General features: G+C 31.5%; 3 protein-coding genes across 4 annotated transcripts; all 3 read right to left on the bottom strand.

Moving 5' to 3' along the window:
* Positions 1-3,564: 3,564 nt before the first annotated feature.
* LOC120276815 (BAG family molecular chaperone regulator 8, chloroplastic) lies at positions 3,565-5,175 on the bottom strand. The gene is made up of 2 exons (XM_039283530.1): positions 4,334-5,175; positions 3,565-4,256 (listed from the first exon to the last, which is right to left on the bottom strand). Exons 1-2 carry the CDS (start codon positions 5,009-5,011, stop codon positions 3,888-3,890), a joined length of 1,047 nt encoding a protein of 348 aa, XP_039139464.1. The 5' UTR covers positions 5,012-5,175; the 3' UTR covers positions 3,565-3,887.
* Positions 5,176-5,439: 264 nt separating this feature from the next.
* LOC120276870 (SNAP25 homologous protein SNAP33-like) lies at positions 5,440-8,288 on the bottom strand. 2 transcript variants are annotated; one of them, XM_039283601.1, is made up of 6 exons: positions 8,132-8,288; positions 6,575-7,002; positions 6,228-6,321; positions 6,025-6,155; positions 5,856-5,953; positions 5,440-5,723 (listed from the first exon to the last, which is right to left on the bottom strand). In XM_039283601.1, exons 2-6 carry the CDS (start codon positions 6,902-6,904, stop codon positions 5,624-5,626), a joined length of 753 nt encoding a protein of 250 aa, XP_039139535.1. In that variant the 5' UTR covers positions 6,905-7,002; positions 8,132-8,288; the 3' UTR covers positions 5,440-5,623. The 2 variants fall into 2 exon arrangements, with proteins under 2 accessions (XP_039139535.1, XP_039139536.1); XM_039283602.1 differs by lacking the exon at positions 8,132-8,288 and adding an exon at positions 7,949-8,095.
* A 667-nt stretch (positions 8,289-8,955) lies between these two features.
* On the bottom strand, positions 8,956-12,738 carry LOC120277378 (probable inactive purple acid phosphatase 2). Its single transcript, XM_039284196.1, has 2 exons — positions 11,828-12,738; positions 8,956-10,454 (listed from the first exon to the last, which is right to left on the bottom strand). The coding sequence occupies exons 1-2, from the start codon at positions 12,521-12,523 to the stop codon at positions 9,186-9,188; spliced, it is 1,965 nt and encodes a 654-aa protein (XP_039140130.1). The 5' UTR covers positions 12,524-12,738; the 3' UTR covers positions 8,956-9,185.
* Positions 12,739-20,956: the final 8,218 nt, after the last annotated feature.

Below are 20,956 nucleotides of genomic sequence, written 5' to 3'. Positions count from 1 at the left end.
CTTAGGATCAAAATGGGTAATTTCACCGTGGGTGTTTATACACTTAAAATGCTTCCAACTAAACACATGATTTCCAAATCTAAATTTATAAATTTCATCAATTAGAAACAAAATTTAATAATTCAGTATTTCAATTGCATCCAATCAACCATTGGATTTAACTTTCCCATATTTTCAAATATAAGAATTTATAAATATACTGTAGTTAAAAATCTAATTCACACTTTAGTTGTTTGTAACCATTGATTTTGTAATCTACTTCTCTTCCTTGCTCTCTCATGTATTTTAGATCATCATTTGTACCCATACTCATTTCAATTTTTTAAATAAATTCAACATTTATCGATTTTTATATAAAAAAAATCTTTTTATTAATAGATGATACTAAAACAAAATCAATAAATATATCTTACTAAATAAATAGTCAGTATAAATAGATTTTATATTAAAAAAAAAACAAGGCATTTTTCATCTGAAAAATAAAAATTATTTACAAACACTAACTGAAAATCTTAGAAAATTCACAAAATCCATCCAAACTATTGACAATTCTTCACACTAAAACCCAATATTCACCTTCAAGTCTTCACAAAAAAAAAAAAAGAAGGCAAATAAAAGTAGAAAACTCAAACAAAGAATTGGAATCCTTCTCTTCTTCAAGGATTATGCCAAGCGTTCTCTACTTTTTGCTTTTCTTTTGAACAAAGAGCAATTCAAATGGTTTCTTTGCAGAGTCTATAGATTAAGGGTTTGCTTGGATGGAGGTATAAGAAGGTTTCATAAAGTAAAGTAAGGTAATGGAAGGTAAAAGGAAGTTTAAACTTTTCATTGCTTGGGATAAGGTAGGGTAAATGGAGGTTTTGAAATCTTATTGTGTTTGGTTTGAAGGTAATTGGAGGTAAAGTTATATAGTAATATTACTAAATTACCCTTAGGATGAAAGACAAAAAATTGTAACTTTATTTACAATTACATGAAACTTATACATCATTCACTTCATTGTTTATGTAAATCTCACCGTTAATTATTACTATATTAATTATTATATTAATTATGTTAGTTAATATTATTATATTATTTAATTATATTAATTAATATTAAGATTAATTAATATAATTAAATAATATAATAATATAAACTAATATTAACTAATATAATAATTATTATAATTAATATTATTATTAATAATATTAATTGATATAATAATATTAATTAATTAAATCTCACCATTAATTATTACTAAATTAATTAATAATAATATTAATTAATATAATTAAATAATATAATAATAATAACTAATATAATTAATATAATAATAATTATTATTATTATTATATAATAATATTAATAATGATATTAATTAATATAACAATATTAATTTGTATAATTGAATAATATAATAATATTAATTAATAGTATTATATTATTAATTAATCAAATATCTTGTAATTTTTGTAAATGAGTATGGGCATTTTGGTCAATAAAACAATATTGTTACTCAAAACCTCCATAATCCTCCAATTTAGAGGGTTGAGAAATGAGAGAAAAGTGGAGGTTTTGAAACCTCCATTAACCCCTCTCAACCCTCACCTCCCCATAAAACCTCCTACCCAAGCATGAGTTTTTAAAAACCCTTCCCTTAAATTATCCCCAAAAACCTCCAACCAAGCAAACCCTAAGTGAATCTATTCATTTTGAAATCAAGAAACATTTCCAACATTGTGTAGATCATTTAACTGGGTTTGCAATGTATGGGAATATATTCATAAAGTTCCAACAAATGCACTTAACACTTTGTGTATCATCAAACACCCTTTGTGGTGAGCAAAATGAGCTCCACAGGTTAGAATAATGATACTTTATTTATTTATTTAAGATTCTTTAGATTCATAAATAAATCTAAACATAAAACTTTAAAGCAATCACAAATATACAATCTATGCATATTCAGATTACAAGATAAAAAATTAAAAAAAAATTAAATGACAAAAATTATCTGTCTGTTCATTTGTGTAATAAGTTAGAATTCAAAACTGTTTTATTCACTCAAAGTAGTCTACCAAGACTAACCGATGAATATGATCACATGTTTTTCTCAAATGCTAATCTGGTCATTAGGTGAAGATCATCAAATGGTTTTCCAAAGTCTAGAGAAGTTTATGCATCTTGATTGTCAACTAGTCCCTCACATTTTTAAGTTGCACTAGTTTGATTTTCACCATCCAATTTTTCATTCTTAACCAGATTAGGCAGAACAGTCAAATAGCTATGACTAATTTGGAGATGAAGAAATTGAAGCTTTATTCAGGGAACAGATGTACATAACAATGCAATAGTTTGCTTACTGATGCACATTATTACTTATAGTTGATGGACCCAGTTTCCATTAAATCATAGTGAAGTACAGTAATACACATAATATTTGTTCATATAAATTGGTGATATCCTTTTTCTGATAAATGTAGATTTGTTCATATTTTTTCCGGCATTCATGAACAGCAGCAATCTTCATTGTAGAATGAGTGTTTAGATATTACTGATTTACAGTGTGGCCCTTGCTTTGGTTTTTGGTTCTTCTATTGCTAATTGATAGTTTACAATGTGTGTCAGCATATGGATTAATGCTTTTTCAAACCTAAGATTTAACTTGCAGGTTCTTGTAAGATCTTTCAATGCACTGTTTCCAGGTTCCTCAATCACATGAAGCTCACAAACCAGGTGCAGAAAACATCATTGAAAGTTACTCCATCCATATGCTGTGAATTTTGTGACCTTAAATGCAACAGTGTTGATGTTTTCAGTACCCACATGCTGGGAAAAAAACACAACAAAATGTTGCCACAAAACAGAGCTGCAAGTTCTCTAATTGCAACTGTTGAAAAGAAAATGGGTGGTCTGGAAGATCTAGAAACAAAGAAGAGGAAGGTGATGGCTCAAGGAGCAGCAGCTTGCGCTGTCAGAATGCATCCTAGTCTTGTTTGTCAAGCTGCCCAAATGGGTTAAGTGATTGGAAAAGATAACTATGCTGGCAGATTAAGTTCAAACATAGATAATATTCAGCAAAAAAATTTTATTCTATGATCAACAGGTATTAAAGTTGAATATGAGCAATTCCAGTCTATGTATACATTCATCGGAATGGAGAATACCTTTGAGGGTATGCTTGAAATGATCTCATTTTGATCCATTTGAACGTATATTTGTTTTGAAATAGAAAGAACACTTGAGTGCATGTTCATACCATCATTTGTATATATGTATATATATATCTATATATATTTCATTTAGTCTTTGAATTGTAATATGTTATTCTGACCATTAAGTGTCGATAAAGAAATCAGTACAACAAAACAAAGGAAAGGTAACATAATTGCAGTATCGTTGTCCAACAGTTAAATAGCAAGCTAAAACACCATGAAGAAACTTATAATCACCTCCACTGCTTCATTATGAACTATTCTAATCAGACAACACTAATCACATCAACACAAATCATGAGAATTTTCAATTAGCAAAGCTGATGATCACTTCTTCTTTGCAGCATTACCACAAAGATAAAGAAGCTAAACAAAGAGAGTCATGCTATCTTAGTTGAACAATTAAAGGTACAACAATGACTAACAACATTAGTGGAACCAAACCAAGTGACATGCAACTTCTCAAAGGCATTAGCAAGCTACAAACACTAGAAAGAAAATAATACAAAGAGAATCATGCTCTTCTAGTTGAACAACTAAAGGTACAACAATGACTAACATTAGTGGAATCAAACCAAGTGACATGCAACTTCTCAAAGGCATTAGCAAGCTACAAACACTAGAAAGAAACTAATACAACAAGAACACACACAAAGAGAAGTTCAATGCACACCTCTCTCTGCTGCATTTCTAGCTTTCCCTTGGTTCCATGTGCACCGGCATGGGAGCATAGAGACCCAACTTCCTTCCAATTCCAAAGCTTAATCCATTCTCAACTTCCAATTCGGCATCCTCAACATGTTCTTCATCCAACCTTTCCATCTCACCACCCAAATCAATGAGATCTTCTGCAAATGGCGCATATGAATCAAACTCAGAAAAGCTCACTCTTTTCACTGCTTTGGAGTTTTGCCAATGCCGTCTCCGATCAGTGCCGGCACCATCTTCTTTAATCGGATTCAGATTCCCTTTCGGTGAAACCTTATCTATGAACTCTAGAATCCGGGTAAGCTCCCGTGTGATGGACTTCTTCCCCTCCCGAATCATCAGATCAGAGCTCTACAATCAACAAATCTAAGAGATCAGTGATACAATGGAACAACAGAGCAAAAAAGGAGCTAACTTTGAAAGCAAACCTGAATGGAATCCAACTGGAGAAGAAGATCCATGGCTCTCTGTGAGACACGCTCCGAATCAGCAACGCGTACCTTGCCGGAGAGCGAGGACCGAAGAGCAGCAGCATGGGATTTCAGAGCAGCAAGCTGCTTGAGGTGCCGGAGAGTCCGTGATCTCCGCACAAGGAACTCACGGAACCGAGCCTGAATGGTCCTCGCCGCCACATCCCTAAGAGACAGCTTCGGAGCAGCACTGGCTGGAACTACCGGCTGCGGCGGAGGCGGTGGTGGTGGACGAGAGAGATCGGGAAGCTGGGACTCGAGAGCGGAGACACGGCGGAGGAGAGAGAGAAGCAACGACTGAGTCTTGTTGTCAGGATCCTTGTGCTGGCGCTGTGGAGGTTGCGGATAGGGCTTGGGGAGATGGTTTGCAAGGGTTTGGAGAAGATGGTGATCAGATGAGGGAGGATTGGGGATATGGAGTTGGTTTGAAAGGAGGGATTGGAGGAGCACCACCATCTGATCAGGAGGAGGAGGAGAAGGAGGAGGTTGAGAAGAAGGGCAGCATCCACAGCAACAAGAACAGCAAGATGGAGAAGAAGGAGGAGGAGAAGAGAAGGAACAGCAAGGAGAAGGAGAAGGAGGAGAAGAATGGCAATGGGAGTGATGGTGATGTTGAAGATGAGAATGTGGAGGCATTGGATGAATCAAAGATGTGAGCTTTGGGTTGTTGAATGGAAAAAGGAGAGAGCTTGGAAGAGTGTTGTAACAAATTAGGGTTTTTGATTTTATAGGAAGGATTGGATCCAAAAAGGCACCAAAAAAAAGGGAGGCTTTTTTCAGACAAAGATTTGGGGATTTGGAGAAAGTGATTGGTTGGTGAGGGTTTTGGATTTTAGATATATATACACATTAATGATAATAATAATAATAATTATTTTTTTTTAATTTGGATTTAACATGAAAACATCATCACAAAAATTGGAAACTTCCATTTGTTTATTATTGCAAGTGAAAGAACTCATAATTATACATACATACAAAAATTAGGGTTTTGGATATATAGATACACACATTAATGGTAATAGTATTTTTGAGCATGAATGTATCATCAGCAGAACAAAAATTAGGGTTTTATGATCCATGAAATTGGAAACTTTTATTTGCTAAATTGTATGTGAAGAATTCACAAGTATACATACAAACCAGAAAAGGATGAATCATAATCAGTAAAAATGAAGAAGAAGAACACTGAATGAACCAAACTTTTTAACAAAATCTCACACAAGAACAGTTTTGCAAATTGTATAATTATTTTCCGAGCAGACGACGAGTGCGGACATTCGCACCCTTTACTCTTATAGTTAGCTCTTCGACGTCAACGTCAACGCCATCCAGCGCTTTGTTTTGCCTGTAAATTTTTTTTTTTTTGTGAAACAATTAGGATTGGTAAAACTGAAGCTCTGTTCTTTGCAGAAATGAAAAGTTTTCACTGATCAATTGAAAAATTGAATTAAATTTCGTAAGAATTCGAATTGTGAACCTTTCGATCTCGGACCCCATGTCAACAGCCATTTCCTTCAGCTGGCCTAACAAATTGCTAAGATCGGATAGAGAGTCGTCCTGCTTGACCTTTTCAAACTGTTGGAAAACAAAATTAGTCAATATTCAGCTCGGAATATTGATTGGATAAACATTATCAGTGATTGTACCTCGACTTTTTCCAGCATGCTTGCAGACTCCGAGGGAGGTTGCCGAACAGTGGATCTGCCCTTTTGGTTTGTAGTTACTCCTAGTTTCTCTCTTTGTTCTGTGTGACTGGCTTTTCTATGAAAAGAATTATCTGCAAATTTGTCAAGAAAAGTTAAACCAGATGAACATCATCCATATATGTGTAATTCTTTCGATCTTTTACCTGCTATTGAAACAGGGCCCTTGATTGTCCGATTCTTCTTCGGCTTCCAAGTTTTTGAAAAAATTCCACCAAGACTTCCTAAAAGTTTCTCACCCTGCAATTGATATCAATAATCTTGTTATGCGGTCTTCAAACTTTAACAAGTTGCAGAAAATATAAATCCACAAAAGGAAGTAGAAACAACTCCAACTTTTGATTTGGCAGTGCCACTGAAAAAAGTAAGAGATTAAGACTAACTACTAATTTCTACCAATAAACCAGCAGAAACAATGGAAGAATGGACAAACATTGGTTGAGAATTTCGATTTCCAGATATGATACTAGAAAATTTAATATGAAGGTCATACCCTGCTAAGATCATGCTCAATGTTAGCCGCATCTAAATGAGTTCGTGTTATCTGCTCGCCCTGTTGATGCAAGGTGACAAGAGTCCTGGAAGCATCCTCTCTAATTTCTTCGGCAATCTTTAGACAACCATTAACTTTCAGTGTAGTCTCCTCAGCTTTGTACAGAGCATAACTTTCTAATTCTTGCACAGACTGGTTCTCTAAACCGCCCGAGTCGCGAAAATTATTCTTGTATCGGTCCTTTGAAAAAGCAAAATCAGATCTGGAAACTGATTTTCTTTCATCTTCATTGTAATTGTATGGTGAGGTTTTGAAATTGGACTTGCTCATTGTCAATTCCGAGGCCGCACTTGAATGCTTTGCTTTTAAATTAGTTACCGAATCAAAAATAAAATGATTTGGAAACCTTGGAAATCTTGACGAGAAACCTACAAACAGGTATAAGGCCATCAGTGATTAAAGGAAATAAGCACAAAGGACTGATAAATTACAGAAGATATAATGTACAAGATCATCAAATCAAATACCCGATATACATTACTAAAGTGAGACTAAAAAATAGCTTAAACTAAGCTAACAGCATACCAATTCATATACAATAACTGCAAAAACCCAACAAAACATTGAATTAAATGATAAGAACAGTTGCAAAACAAGACAATCAGAGATGCTAACAATGAATTCAAGAGTTTGATAAATGGTTAACCACAATAAGTAAAAGAAACATGACCAATCCAAATCTTAGCATCAAAGGAATTCAAAATCGAGATTTTGAGACCAAATAACCTTAAACTCAATTTTCAAAATCCACAATTACTTAAGGACCAAACAAATAGACAAGCTTGGGAAGATCAAGTCAAACTACCCTAAACTTCAAAAAGAAGCATTTGTGGAACAAGGAAAGGGCAATTGACTTTAAGTTTCCATTAAGAATTGGAAAGTTGCATAGATTAATTAAAAAAACATCCCTGATTCAACAAGAACCCATAAAATTCACAGTCAATCTAAAAAACATCAATCTTTGTCCATAACATACAAGAAGTGCATCTCTAATCATAAAGAAAACTCAATCAAGTGTCTTTCTTGACAAATTATAGCCATCAAACATTGAAACCCCACAAAATCACAACCTGAGAAAAAACAGATAACTCGAACAATCACGAACACTTCACAAATCAACAACAACCTGATCAACATCCATGATTCAACAAGAACCCATAAAGTTCACAGTCAATCTAAAAAGCACCTATCTTTGCCCATAACATACATCTAATCACAAAGAAAACTCAATCAAGAGCTCTTTTTCTTCACATATTCTAACCATCAAACATATGAAAAATCCTCAAAATCACAACCTGAGAAAAAACAGATTACCAGAAAAACTAAGAGAGTACTTCACCAATCAACAAGAAACCAAACCAGATCCTTGTTCTCACACTTCTCAAACCAAAGAACCAAAGAACAAAGAACCAAAATTATAGACAAAACTCAACACCAGAAACCAAACACCACAAGAAAGAAAGGATTTATGCACAAAAGAAAAGCACAAGATGAGACCTTTTCTAGTCCTGGCGATCTCGTCAATGCAGCAGGCCTCTGAGAAGGAATCAAGCACGAGTCTTGAGCCGCGTCTACTTCGACCAAATCAAACAAAAGGAAACACTTAAGGAAAAAGAAAAAAAGTCCCAACTTGTTTACCTTCCTTTTTTTTTCTCAATCTCTTTCACGTTGGCCTGCAAGAGAAAAAATATATAGTTAAATACTAGTGTTCTTATTAGACCGTTGGGCTTCTTCGGTCAAAGCCTTCTGGATGATATGATCTCAACCGCACATCAGGAAATCTTTGCTAGTCTGATGAACGGTGAGATCTTTTTCCCTTTTTCATATATTAAACTATTAAAGTATAATTCTACAATGAGACTTTTATTAGGCAATTCCTTAAGAAAATCACCAAATTACAATCATCCCGACTTTTATAATATATATATATATATATTATACTTAATTATGTATCACAAAATATATAAATAAAAAGTTAAACCGTTTAAGTGTTATCTCATGTTGTTGTTTTGTCAGTTTTAGTTTAGTTTAGTTTAGTTCTCTATCATTATCCAATACTGGTGGATGTTATTAGGTTTCTTTTTTAGTTTTTAATTTAACACGCTGTTTATGTTATTTTTTGTTACTTTTCTTTTAAATAAAGTGTGATGTATCTACTTTCTCAAATATATATATATATATATATATAGATATAACAAAAGGCTAAATAAAATCTGATACAAATAAGAACAAATAAGTACAAAAATCTGGTAAAAATTCTTTTAAATAAAACATATTAACAACATGACATCTCAATGAGAGGAGAATAACAAAAAGACATATGACACAGGCCACTTCATTAATTATTTACTTAATGGTCTCAAAATATACATCAAGCTCATTGAGAGTGCAGCTACAAACACTTCTCCCAAAATATCTAATTGTTATTTCTGCTGTAATACACACAAGACATCTGCTAAAATGCAGAAATGATTCCATAAATCCACAGATAAGAATTGATCCTATACCAACAAATAGTTCTGTCACTATTTCATTTACATTATGTATTTGCTTATATTTCCTCATTCTTCACAGGAGTCCAAGTATTTCTAGTCACTGGAACAGCATCCCTTCTACATCGAGTAGCAAATCCAAGAGCAAAGCCAATGAACAAACCAAGTATCAAAATGCCTCCTGCTTTTAAGTACAATGAATGTGAAGATTCAACAGGAACAGCAACATCGCCAACTTTCACTTGAACATTGCCTTCATCTTTGGCAACCACAATGCCTGAAGGTATTTCCACCATATCATGCATTTCTCCGTCATGGTTACCGATATATGTGAGTGTTAACTTCTCCCTTGTGGCAACAAGCCTTGTATACCCGAATTCACCACCACGGTACATTGATCGTTCGGGTTGAGGGAAAATAGGGACATCTGGATGATCCGGCCTTGGCTCCCAGATTGGCTGCCAATCTTGTCCTGCCATTCCAATCACTACATGGACTGGAGCTCCCCAGGCTGTAGAATTTGAAGAGTAATCGACACAGGTGTAGTTTTTCAAGGGGCAGAACCTCTCATACCTGTGCACATGACCCCATAGTGCAAGAGTAACATTGTTATCCACCAGAAGTGGTTCCAAGCTCTCTAGCAATCTCTCCCTCATTGGAGCATCCCTTATTTCATTGCTTGTTGTGTACATTGGACGATGGCCCTGGACGACAATGAAGGGTGTCTTCTCTCTGTCAACACCCTCTAAGTCAGCTTTGATGAAGTTATATTGGTCACTGCCTTTAAGGAAATTCGTCTCTGTCGATATGTATAGAAAATGTACAACTCCTGCGTCGAAGGAGTAGTAGAGATTTTTAGTGTCTGGAGCTTGTGTTCCTGTGGGAAAAGAAGAGTTCCCTGGCATTCGGAATTTGAGGCTGTACGGGACTCCACATTCTCCGCCACCATCTGTTCCATAGACACCATAAGCCCAATATGGTCTCCAAGGTTGTGATGGCCAATCATATTCATGGTTGCCAATGCAGACATGATAAGGGACTCTGGAAGCTATAGGTTCTATTTGGTTGAAGAATTCATCCCATATCCATGAAAAGCCTCTTGCATAGCTGATATCACCGATGTGAGACACTAGAGCTGGCTTATCACCAAGAGCTTCGATGTCACGGAGGATCCACTTCACAGTTGCTTTGCTCTCATCTTGCGTGCGATAGAAGGTTGAATACGGAGTATAAGCTCCCATATCTCCAAACATAAAAGCAATTGTTTCATTCGAGTCCGGAGATACAAAACTGTAAATATCACTCCAGCCAATAACATCGCTGCCAACCTGTACAGTAAATAACAGAAAGAAAATACTGACATTGAGCATTAATATAACATAGGAGTAGGTTAGGATTTACAAGGGAGAAGGAGTGTGAAAGAAAAGGAAAAAAAAGTAACAGAAAAAATACAAAGATATATACAGTCAGGTTCACTAACTAAAGAAGGATACAGAACAGTGACATGCTTATAAAGAAAATCTAAAACAAAGTTACTCAAGTGTAATAAACCACTGGATTCATCAGCACCTGACATGACTACATAGAAATTCTCTCTGTGCTAGTACTATGCAAAAGTTTATAGGCTGACTGAAAGAAGACAATACAAAAGACATTTTAAAAAAATCAGTGCAAGATCAAGGTTTTTAAATATATTTTTTCCTGCTCTTGTCAATCAAATGAAATAGAAGCAAATAAAGCCAGGTGATAACCACTATCATTGATAAAAGGAAAACCAAGTCTTCCGCATAAAAAAAGCATCATAGCTAGAGGAATAATTCTCCTCTTAATCTCATAATAGTAATAAAATTATGTTTGTCCAGAAGAACAGCAAAAAAACGCCAATCTCACTTCACTCTCATATTACTCCAGTCTCAATTGTTACACATTCATAGTGTCAACAGATCATAAGCTATGTTAATACGCTAGAGTACCAAAAGCAGACAGACTTAATAAATTAAAGCTACATAACATCTTCTTGTTTACAAAATTGTTGCTGGTCTGCTATTGGAATTCCCAATCACAACCAATTGAAATTAAATGAAATTTCATTCATTTGCATAGTCCCCTTGAACAGTTACAGAGTATGGTTCAGATAAGAACAAAAAAAAATCAAAATGTCGTATAGGAGTGAAAATAAATATTTGAGCAAATTATATGGACCTAAAAATGGCATTACCTCTACTATTTACACATAAAAACTCAATGAATACCCTCTATCACTCCAATTTCATATAGAATCTCTTGTTCATTGCACCTCAAGAAGCGAACTTCACTTTAAAAATCATATTTTTATTTCCTACATTAAGGCAGGTAGAAGTAATAAGTGAGACTAACCTAATTACATCTTCAGACAACATGCCACACAAAAAAAAGTTAAGTTCAAACTATGAGTGAAAAATCCAAACTTCAGACATTTTCCAAATTAATCTCTTGGAAATACATTGCTTTTTCACACAGATTATTCACACTTACAAATGATTAGAACACTAGACTATAACAAATAGTGTAAGAAAAGCAAAAGTAAAGCAAATAAGAAAAAAGCAACACCTTTGGTTAGATTTATATATAAAGACATAAATCCAAAACATCAATCATTATCAATAAACTAATCAAAAAAAAGAAAAAAAAAAGACCAATTTTATGAAAATTTTCAGCTCACCCTGTAATAATACCTCTTGCCTGGATTCAACCCAGCCATAAGCCCATCATGAATGAACCCAGGATCCCTCCACCCAAGGCTCGAGTTCGCCGGCGAATCACACATATCCGATCTCTCATACCTCGTCACCGCCGTAGCCGCCACCCGCCGTCCCACCGCCAGACCCGAATCCGACCCGTACTCCACAACCGCTTCCAATCCCTTCCCAGTAACAAACAAAACCCGCATCTCACCAACCCGATCCGTCAACGCCAAATGCACCTGATCCGGCGCAGAGGCGTTCTCGAATCGGACGACGGCGGAGCTGGCAAGGCGGTGGCGGATGCCGGGGAGGGGGTTGTGATCGTGGTCGTGGTGGCGGTAGTTGACCTCGTCGCGGGTCCATCGGAAGATCCGAAACTCGTAATCGGATCGAGTGTTGACGAGGGGGATGGAGATGGATCCCGATCCGCTCCGCCAGGTCTCGGATCCGTTGAGGAAGCGATACCCAATGAAGTGATCGTCGGGAGAGTTGGAAGGCGAGTAGATTCCAAGCCAATCGAGCTCAGAAGGGGAATCGATTCCCGACCACCGGATGGTGATCGTGCGGCCGGATTTGGTCAAGGTCAAGGGCGTTGCTGAAATCGAGGCCGCGAGGGAGTGGGATGGGAGGAGGAAGAGGAGGAGGAGGAGAGGGAGGAGCTTTGAAGAATTCATGGAACGGCGAGGTTTCTCCGACGTCGATGTGGGACTAATCGCCGCCGGCCGGCGAAGAGGAGAACGAGAGAGAAGAAGGAGAAGCGAAGGTGATGATATATGAGTGGGGAAACGGGGAATCGGAGAAACGGTTGTTGGGGAAACGATGGGGTGGAGATTGTAGTGGGTGACGTGGAGGGTTTTGATTGGATAGGGTTGATGAGGTGTGGTTTTTGATGGCGATGTTGCGTACTAAGTAATTAAAGGGATTAAATATGGAATATTCTCTTTTTTTTTTTTTTAATAGATTCTTATGGCCAATATTTATTAATATATATATAATTATATATAATTAACACCTCATTATTATAATTATAATAATTATTTATTAGCGGAATCCTTCCTCTGCAATACGGTTCATATACTGTATTTTCTGATTTATTTTAATCCAATACTGTTTATGAGTCGGCGTGTAATTTTCATCTATTAGTAAAAAAATTATTATTTTTAAATTTAATAAATACTTATAAGATGATGTATCTTCTTTAGTTTTTATTACTAACTTTTTGAATAATAGACAACAATGCTGCATTTTTTTATTAATATAAGCAGTCTTACAAAGCATCTGAAAACCGAATTACAGTATATATATAGTATGAGAATAGTATAGGAATCCCGAGTTAACGATACATGATCTTTGATTGGAGGAGAGATTTGAGCCCATAGCTATAAACATTCTGACTTTTGATGTACATACAATTTCGGATTATCCGATGGTTGATGAAAGATAAATATATATATATATCATATATATGAATAATAGGCGACAATGTCACTTTTTTTATGAATATAAAGCATTCTAAAAGCAGATCTTTGGACCCGGGGAGAGATTTGAGCCGTGATCTCACTTTCTGACTTTGATGTCATCACAATTTAAAAATTTATCCAATGGTTGACTTTATTACTAACTTTTTAAAATTTATATTTTTCTTTCTGTTTCATTTTATAGGCTATTTCATTTCAAAAATAGTTTTTTTTCACACATTTCTAATATTCATTTTTTTTAAATCAAGAGTTATTTATTTCTTTATTCTTAATTTTTTTTTATTCTTGAGTTATTAATTGTATAGTTAAAATACACTGATTTATCACATACATTAAATTAGCACATAAAAACATTAATAAACATCTCATATAAAGATTTGAGTTATAAATTTAAATACATTTTAGTTGTTATTAAATAAATGAGAAGGCTCATTTTGTAATTTGGCTCGAGGCCTTTAGTTTTCTTGAATTGCCTCTAATTGATATGTATCCATTATTTGTGGTTTTCACAAATAATTCATACCTTTTAAGATGAAATATTTTTTTAAGATTGACTGAGTGATAATTTAAAAAAATTTATTTAAATCAAAATTTAGTTATATAGTCAAAAACTAACTTGATGATGAGAAATTTATTTAGCAAAATATGCTATTATCTTATTTGAAAATTGAATTTTTATTGTAGGAAATGCTACAGTTTAAAAACAAGATGATTATATATATATAAGGTGTGGAAAGTAACTTCACTATTTTCTATGGTGTGGCAGGTAAATATCTGATTATTTTCATGAGTTATAAGTGATACATTCACATCTTTAGTATGAAAAGATTTTTTTATACAAATATAAAAGTCTTAAAAGATAATACCACTCATTAAAAAAATTTTAGAAAATATAAACTCTAGCAATTAAGCTCTCACTACTTTATCAAAGAAGAGGTTGAGAGTTGGTTTTTTTTTTTTAATTATAATTGAGATATTGGGGGAAACCTTGAAGGATGCAATACTTCAGCACAGTAACAAACATGTAGGTTTATATATATATATATATATATATGATATTTTAATTGTGATATCATTTTTAAACCATTCCTTTGTAACCTTCTAATAAAAAAATTGGTATTTTATAATTTCATTAATTTAAAAAATATATTTTTTTATTTTATTTGCATTAAACAAGCTTTCTTTTCATAATTTAAATTTTCACAAAGTGGATGAAATTTGTAATTTTTTATGTTGAACTCAGAAAAGTGTTGTATATTTTTATGAAATTATTATTATTTTTTAAATTGTAAAGATTTTTTCTTATTGTTTATTCCATCACTAATAGTACAGTTACTAATAACATAACAATCTCTTGCATTTCTCTGCATAACTGTTGTACTAGTTATAACAATAATTAGATATTGTAATACAATTAGTCAGGACTACTTACTGAGTACTTCATAGGAACTAATATTAATATTTATGTAACACAAAAAACCAACATTTTCAATGACAAAACAATACTCTTTTATTAACCTCAAGAAGGGAACAATGTTTTTTTCACTTACAGGTACAGAAATAGATGAATTGAATACATCACTAATATGTGAAAATAAAATGATTTCATATCTGAATATTGAAAGAACCATTCTTTGATTATCTCTATCTTGGTCTTTCTCATAAAGGTAATTCTCATAGCAATCATTTTTTCTATCATATTCTTACAAACTCATCAAAAACAGGTCAGATAGTTACTTGAGGTAAATGTTAAGGTGTTCTGTGAATTGATTAAACCACATGATGATGAGTGGATAGAGCCTTTGAACAATTGTTTCTAAGTGGCACATCATCATCCATGAATGGATCTTTTTATCTTTAAGACTGTCAAGTGTTTGAAGCCATTGTTGAACTCTTTTCTTTCTTGCATAACAATGTCACTGCTTTCTTTGCTCTGTTTGGGATCACAATTTCCTAAACTTATTACAATGGCTTTGTTTAATTTCATCTAATAATACTTCTAATAATTAACAACAGTTTTATAATTTTAAATTTTAAAATAATACAGATAAATTTGAAGTTGAAAGTGATATCTTCGTTTTTTTTACTTCTATTTAAACTTCTATTTAAATTAGTAATAATTTTTTTAACAAATAAACTATTCAATTTTATTTATTGTTGAATCATAAATTTTATTTTTAATACTTCTCAAATCCCTAAATTAATTCATATTAACCGATTACAAATATTTCAACAAGGAAACTCTATAAAAATCACAAACTCAACCTCAAAAAAAAAATAATATGGCAAATAAAAAAAAACAAACCCACAAAATCGGTCTAACTCAAAATAAATAAATAAATAACTTCGCCTCCTCAAAAAGATCTGATTAGAAATTTAAATGGGTTATTTCATAATTATATATTTTATTGAGGATTTGGGGTTATGTGTTTATATATATTAATATATAAACCACATTTATATATTAATTAATCTGAGATTAGTCCACCCCTTGATGTCTCTGTAATTAATATGTGGCTTTTAGTTTTTATTACAGGTAATTCCTACCTCTTTCGTATGGGTATATATATATTTATATTAACTATGAAACAATATGTTTTTATAGTTTTTTTTTTAATAAGGTGGATAAACCACTAATTTATTAAAAAAAGTAAAACAGGGAAGTACAAGGTACAAAAGTAGCAGCGAGAAAAAAAGTTAGAAAGATAGAAAACTGTAAACCTCACCAGAGATGAGGAGAACATAGATGTTTTTATAGTTTTACTAAGTGATAATTAAATTTTTTTTATATAAATCAAAATTTGGCTATATAGTCATAATACCTAACTTGATGGGAAGAAATTATTGAGAAAAATATGCCATTATTTTTAAAATATCAATTATTATTGTAGGAAATGTTACAAATATTGGGGTTATTTGGAGTCTAAGAAAACAAGATGATTATATGTATATAAGGTGTGAAAAGTAATTTCGCTATTTTCTAGGACCTGGCAAGTAGATACCCGGTCATTAATTTTCATGAATTATAAATGATACATTCACAGTTTTAGTTTGAAAAGTTTTTTTAATATAAATATTAAAAATAACACCACTCATTCAACAAACTAAATAAATAAATAAGAAAATAATAATCTCTACCCATTAAGTTTTCACTAGTTTATCAAAAGAAGAGGTTGGGAGATGGAATTTTTTTATTTTGATAATTAGAATTGAGATATTGGGGGAACCATGGAGGATGCAATACTTAAACACTGGAGAAAACATGTAGGTTTTTATTTCTATTTTTTTTTTTAATTTAACTATTATATATATGATGTTTTAATTGTGATACCATTTTGAACCATTCTTTTCTCTTACAACCATCTTTAAAAAATCTTGGTATTTTTATAATTTCTTTAATTTGAAAAAATATTATTTATTTTATTTGCATTAAATAAGCGAATGAAATATTTAATTTTTTTTATGTTGAATTTATTAATGATATTTTATTAATCAGATAAGTGTTGTATATTTTTATTAAATTAAAATTTTCAATTTTGAAGATATTATGAATTTTATCTCTTGCATTTTTGCATAACTGCATTACTATATTGCATTTGTACTAATTATAACAATAAACAATAATCTACTACACTGTTATTACATTGCAGGTACTCTTTCAGCAATACTAGTAAAATAATACTAGTCTTCTCTCACAATATTTCTAGTAAAATAATTCTAATAGTTGGTACTCTTTCAGCAATACTAGCATTTATGCACACTCATCATGAAGTGATCAAAAGACTATTATCAAGACATGAGCAAATGAACGTTCAATGAGTTAATTAAGAGCTCCATTGATGAACATGAAGCTGTATTCCAAGCTCATCAAAACAATAGATAGCCTTCTTTCATTTGTTGTATATATGTAGGGTATGCATTGCATTAGTGGAATGACTGGCTACTTTTGAAGACTAATGGTTTAGAAAAGTAAAACATACTTAATAGAATTAAATTTGAAAAGATAAAAAAAATATATAAGTAGGACAATAATTTGAGTGCATAAAATCTTAGTCTTTATCAAAATTAATGCATAATAAAGGCAAGAGAAGGTGAAGACTTACCAAAGTGCCTTTGGTGGTGGTGTGAGTGGGTATAAAGTTTTAATTTGATTAAGAAAAGTTTTTATATTTTTTCCCCCTATTTTTATTACAAATTAAATTGTAAAAGAAAAAGGAAATTTATTTAAAAATATTTTCTTGAATTAACAAAGTGGGTAATGTACTAACTCTTCCTCTATACACGCCCTTGACTTTTCTTAAATAAGGGGCACTTGTCACCTATTTATTAAAAAAAAAACATGTTATCATGTGTTTGATAATTCAAGATAAACATTTGTTTTGAAGGTAATGTAACTACTGATTTTTTTTTAATAAATATCACTTTATATTGCTATCAACATTACTTGCATTATAAATTCAAATGTAATTTATTCAAATTATAATGTGATTTCCACCTTTTTGTGCGTGTATATATATATAGAATTTAAGTCATCTGAATATGTATGTAGATGACTATTCATAAAAGATGTTTATTTACAGCCATTAGATGATGATTCAATAACTATTGTGTCTATGTAACACATAAAATACTGTTTGACACTGTTTGAAATTATTCATGAATGGATAATAGCCCTTAAATAATAATCCAACGGCTATTATGAATATCCTTAAATGATAAATTCTCGTGTGTGTATATATTAACTACAAAACAGTTTGTTTTTATATTTTTACCAAATGATAATTAGAATTTTTTTATTTAAATCAAAATTTATCATCTAGTCAAAGATCTACTCGATGAGGAGAAATTTATTGAACAAAATATGTTATTGTTTTGTTTTAAAATATCAAACTATTATTGTAGGGAATGCTATTAATATTGGGGTTTATTTGGAGTTTAAAAACAAAATGCTTACATATATAAAGGGTGACAAGTAATTTTGCTAGTTTCTAGGGGCGGCTGGTAAATACCCAATTATTTTCATGAGTCTTAAATGATACATTCACATTAATATATAGTTTGATAGAATTTTTTTATATAAATATAAAAAATAACACTACATATTCAAACAATTTTTTTGAAAATAATAAAGTCTAGGGATTTAACTTTTCCCTACTTAATCAAAGAAGAGGTTGAGAGAATTTTTTTTTTATTTTTAATAAATTAGAATTGAGATATTGGGGGAAATCTTGGAAGATGCAATACTAAGGTTGGTGAAAAGAAATATGTTTTTTTATTAAATAATAAAATTTAACTATTATATATAATATTTTAATTGTGATTTTATTTTTGAACCATTCTTTAGCCTTGCAACTCTTATTTTATTTTATTTTATTTTATTTTTTTTGGCAAACTCACCTTTCCCTGATAACCTTTTTTTAATTTTTTTTTTGGTATTTTTATAATTTCTGTAATTTTAAAAATATACTTTTTTATTTTATTTGCATTAAATTGGTGTTTTCTTATTTTTTTAATAATTTAAAATTTTTCATAAGTTGAATTTTTTTAATTTTTTATATCGTCAAATTTTATTAATCACCAAAGTGTTGTTTATTTTTATTAAATTTTTTCAATTTCAAAGATTTTCTGAATTTTTGTATAATCAATTTTTTTTGGTGTCTTATTATAATTTTGTAATTTAAAAGAAGATTTTTTTTAAAAAATTTGCATTAAGCATCTGATTTTTTTTATTACTATTTTCATAATGTTTTTTTATAATGTTTTTCTTTATATTACTATCAACGTTATACTAATGTTATACTTCCAAATGTGATAAATTTATTCAAATTATAACGTAATCCTGGTAATACCTTCACATTACAACTAACCAAATGACCCGCTACTATATATATATATATATAATGGTACCAATTGTCCTAAGATTAATACAACATATAATTTAATACATAGCCTTTTAATTTTAAAGAATATTTGAATATTTTTCTTTTTTCAGTTATGTGTTTTTTAATTATAAAAAATCAACATTACAGATAATTTAGATAGTGTTTGTTCAGTGATTTTGAAGTTACATGTAATTTAACTTATAGAATATTTAAAAATTCAATGTTATCTTCAAAGATTCCAAAAACATATATAACTCAAATTACATCTAATAAAAAATTTGGTTTTACAACCAAATTAATTATAAAATCAAATCCAAAGAGCAATTAAAGAAGAATGCAATTGATGAAATCCAGCAGCATATCAAGCCTCATTTCACACACATCGCTGATTGAATTAATTAGCATCAAATGTATGTAGATGATTAAGGTATTGAATGCATAAATACCATGTCACTGTTTTTCTACGGCTTTATTTCTCTTTTAAGATGCTTGTTAATGGAAATGTTTTCCTGACACTTATTCTTCATAGATAGAAATTAAAAGGCCTAAAATAAATAATTACCATGTCTTTCTTTCAGTAAACACTGCCATAATTTTTAGGTGATTTTCTGGTTATTTATTTTTTTTGAAAAGATGGATAAATCAATTCTATTGAAACAAAAACAGAACATAAAGACTACAAAAGTGCAAAGAAGAAAAAAAAAAAAAGAAGGTACATAAACTACTAAATGTGTCACAAGCTAAAAACAACAAGCAAAGCAAGAAAAAGGAACAAATGACATCCTCCAAATAAAAATATATGGCCAATTCTTAAATAGCATGAGCATACAAGACATTGACGTTAAAAATATGATCATTCCACGCAAGTGCTTTCACCACTAAATCTCCCATGAATTGATGTCATTCTTTCAATCTTTCTTGTTTCCCCATGAAGTGAAAATTCTTGTATTTTAGTTCCTATGGATATTAGTTCTTTCTGTTAATGGATATCATCTTTTTCTCTCTCTCTCCCCTCATTTGATGCTTGTCAATGGCTTTAATTCTTAATTTGTTGGCCATTGGTGTGATAATTCTTGTGTGGTTCTTCATAGAGGCTATTATTTCTTGATGCATGTAGCTTTAATCTTAATTAGTCATCATGCATGCATGCACTGCTTCAAAGAGGCTATTATTTCTGTTAATGGAAATGTTATTAATTTTTTTTTAAATATCAAACTATTATTTTTGGAAATGTTGTAAATATTGGGATTTATTTGGAGTTTACAAACAAGATGATTAAATATATATAAAGGCGTGGCAAATAATTTTGCTATTGTCTAGGGGGTGGCAGGTAAATACCTGATTATTTTCATGAATCTTAAATGATACATTCACATTTTTAGTTCACATTTTTAGTTTGAAAGGATTTTTTATATAAATTTTAAAAAATAATAAACTCTAGCAATGTTATAGGTGCAAAGTTTTATGTTATAGGTGCTAAGTTTTATGAAAACAGAGGACTTTGTCCCGAAAGCTTGATCAAGCGATCAGCATGCTTATTCAAAAAGTTTCTTCTGACTATAAAGACTCCTTTTACTGGGTTGTACAACGAGAGTTATATAATTGTACAAACTTATTGTAAAAATGTGTATTGAATCAAATGAACATTTTGCGTCTTTCTCTCATAAAAATTTCTTTCTTGTTTCTATGATCGACTTCATCGATTCAGATTAGCACAAAAATCAACATGGTATCGAGAGTGTTTGTT

This window comes from Dioscorea cayenensis, chromosome 15 (assembly GCF_009730915.1).
Source record: "Dioscorea cayenensis subsp. rotundata cultivar TDr96_F1 chromosome 15, TDr96_F1_v2_PseudoChromosome.rev07_lg8_w22 25.fasta, whole genome shotgun sequence".
Lineage (NCBI taxonomy): Eukaryota > Viridiplantae > Streptophyta > Magnoliopsida > Dioscoreales > Dioscoreaceae > Dioscorea > Dioscorea cayenensis.
This window is presented reverse-complemented; position numbering and strand designations above follow the sequence as displayed.

Bases quoted from the DNA above. Each gene is read 5' to 3' on its own strand.
- LOC120276815 (XM_039283530.1), bottom strand. From the start codon at position 5,011: ATGCCTCCACATTCTCATCTTCAACATCACCATCACTCCCATTGCCAT. The intron at 4,257-4,333 runs GTTTGCTTTCAA...TGTTGATTGTAG, and splicing joins TCCAGTTGGATTCCATTCAG to AGCTCTGATCTGATGATTCG.
- LOC120277378 (XM_039284196.1), bottom strand. From the start codon at position 12,523: ATGAATTCTTCAAAGCTCCTCCCTCTCCTCCTCCTCCTCTTCCTCCTC. The intron at 10,455-11,827 runs GTGAGCTGAAAA...TTTACTGTACAG, and splicing joins GCAAGAGGTATTATTACAGG to GTTGGCAGCGATGTTATTGG.
- LOC120276870 (XM_039283601.1), bottom strand. From the start codon at position 6,904: ATGAGCAAGTCCAATTTCAAAACCTCACCATACAATTACAATGAAGAT. The intron at 6,156-6,227 runs GTAAAAGATCGA...ACAAATTTGCAG, and splicing joins GGGCCCTGTTTCAATAGCAG to ATAATTCTTTTCATAGAAAA. The intron at 5,954-6,024 runs GTACAATCACTG...GTTTTCCAACAG, and splicing joins GCATGCTGGAAAAAGTCGAG to TTTGAAAAGGTCAAGCAGGA.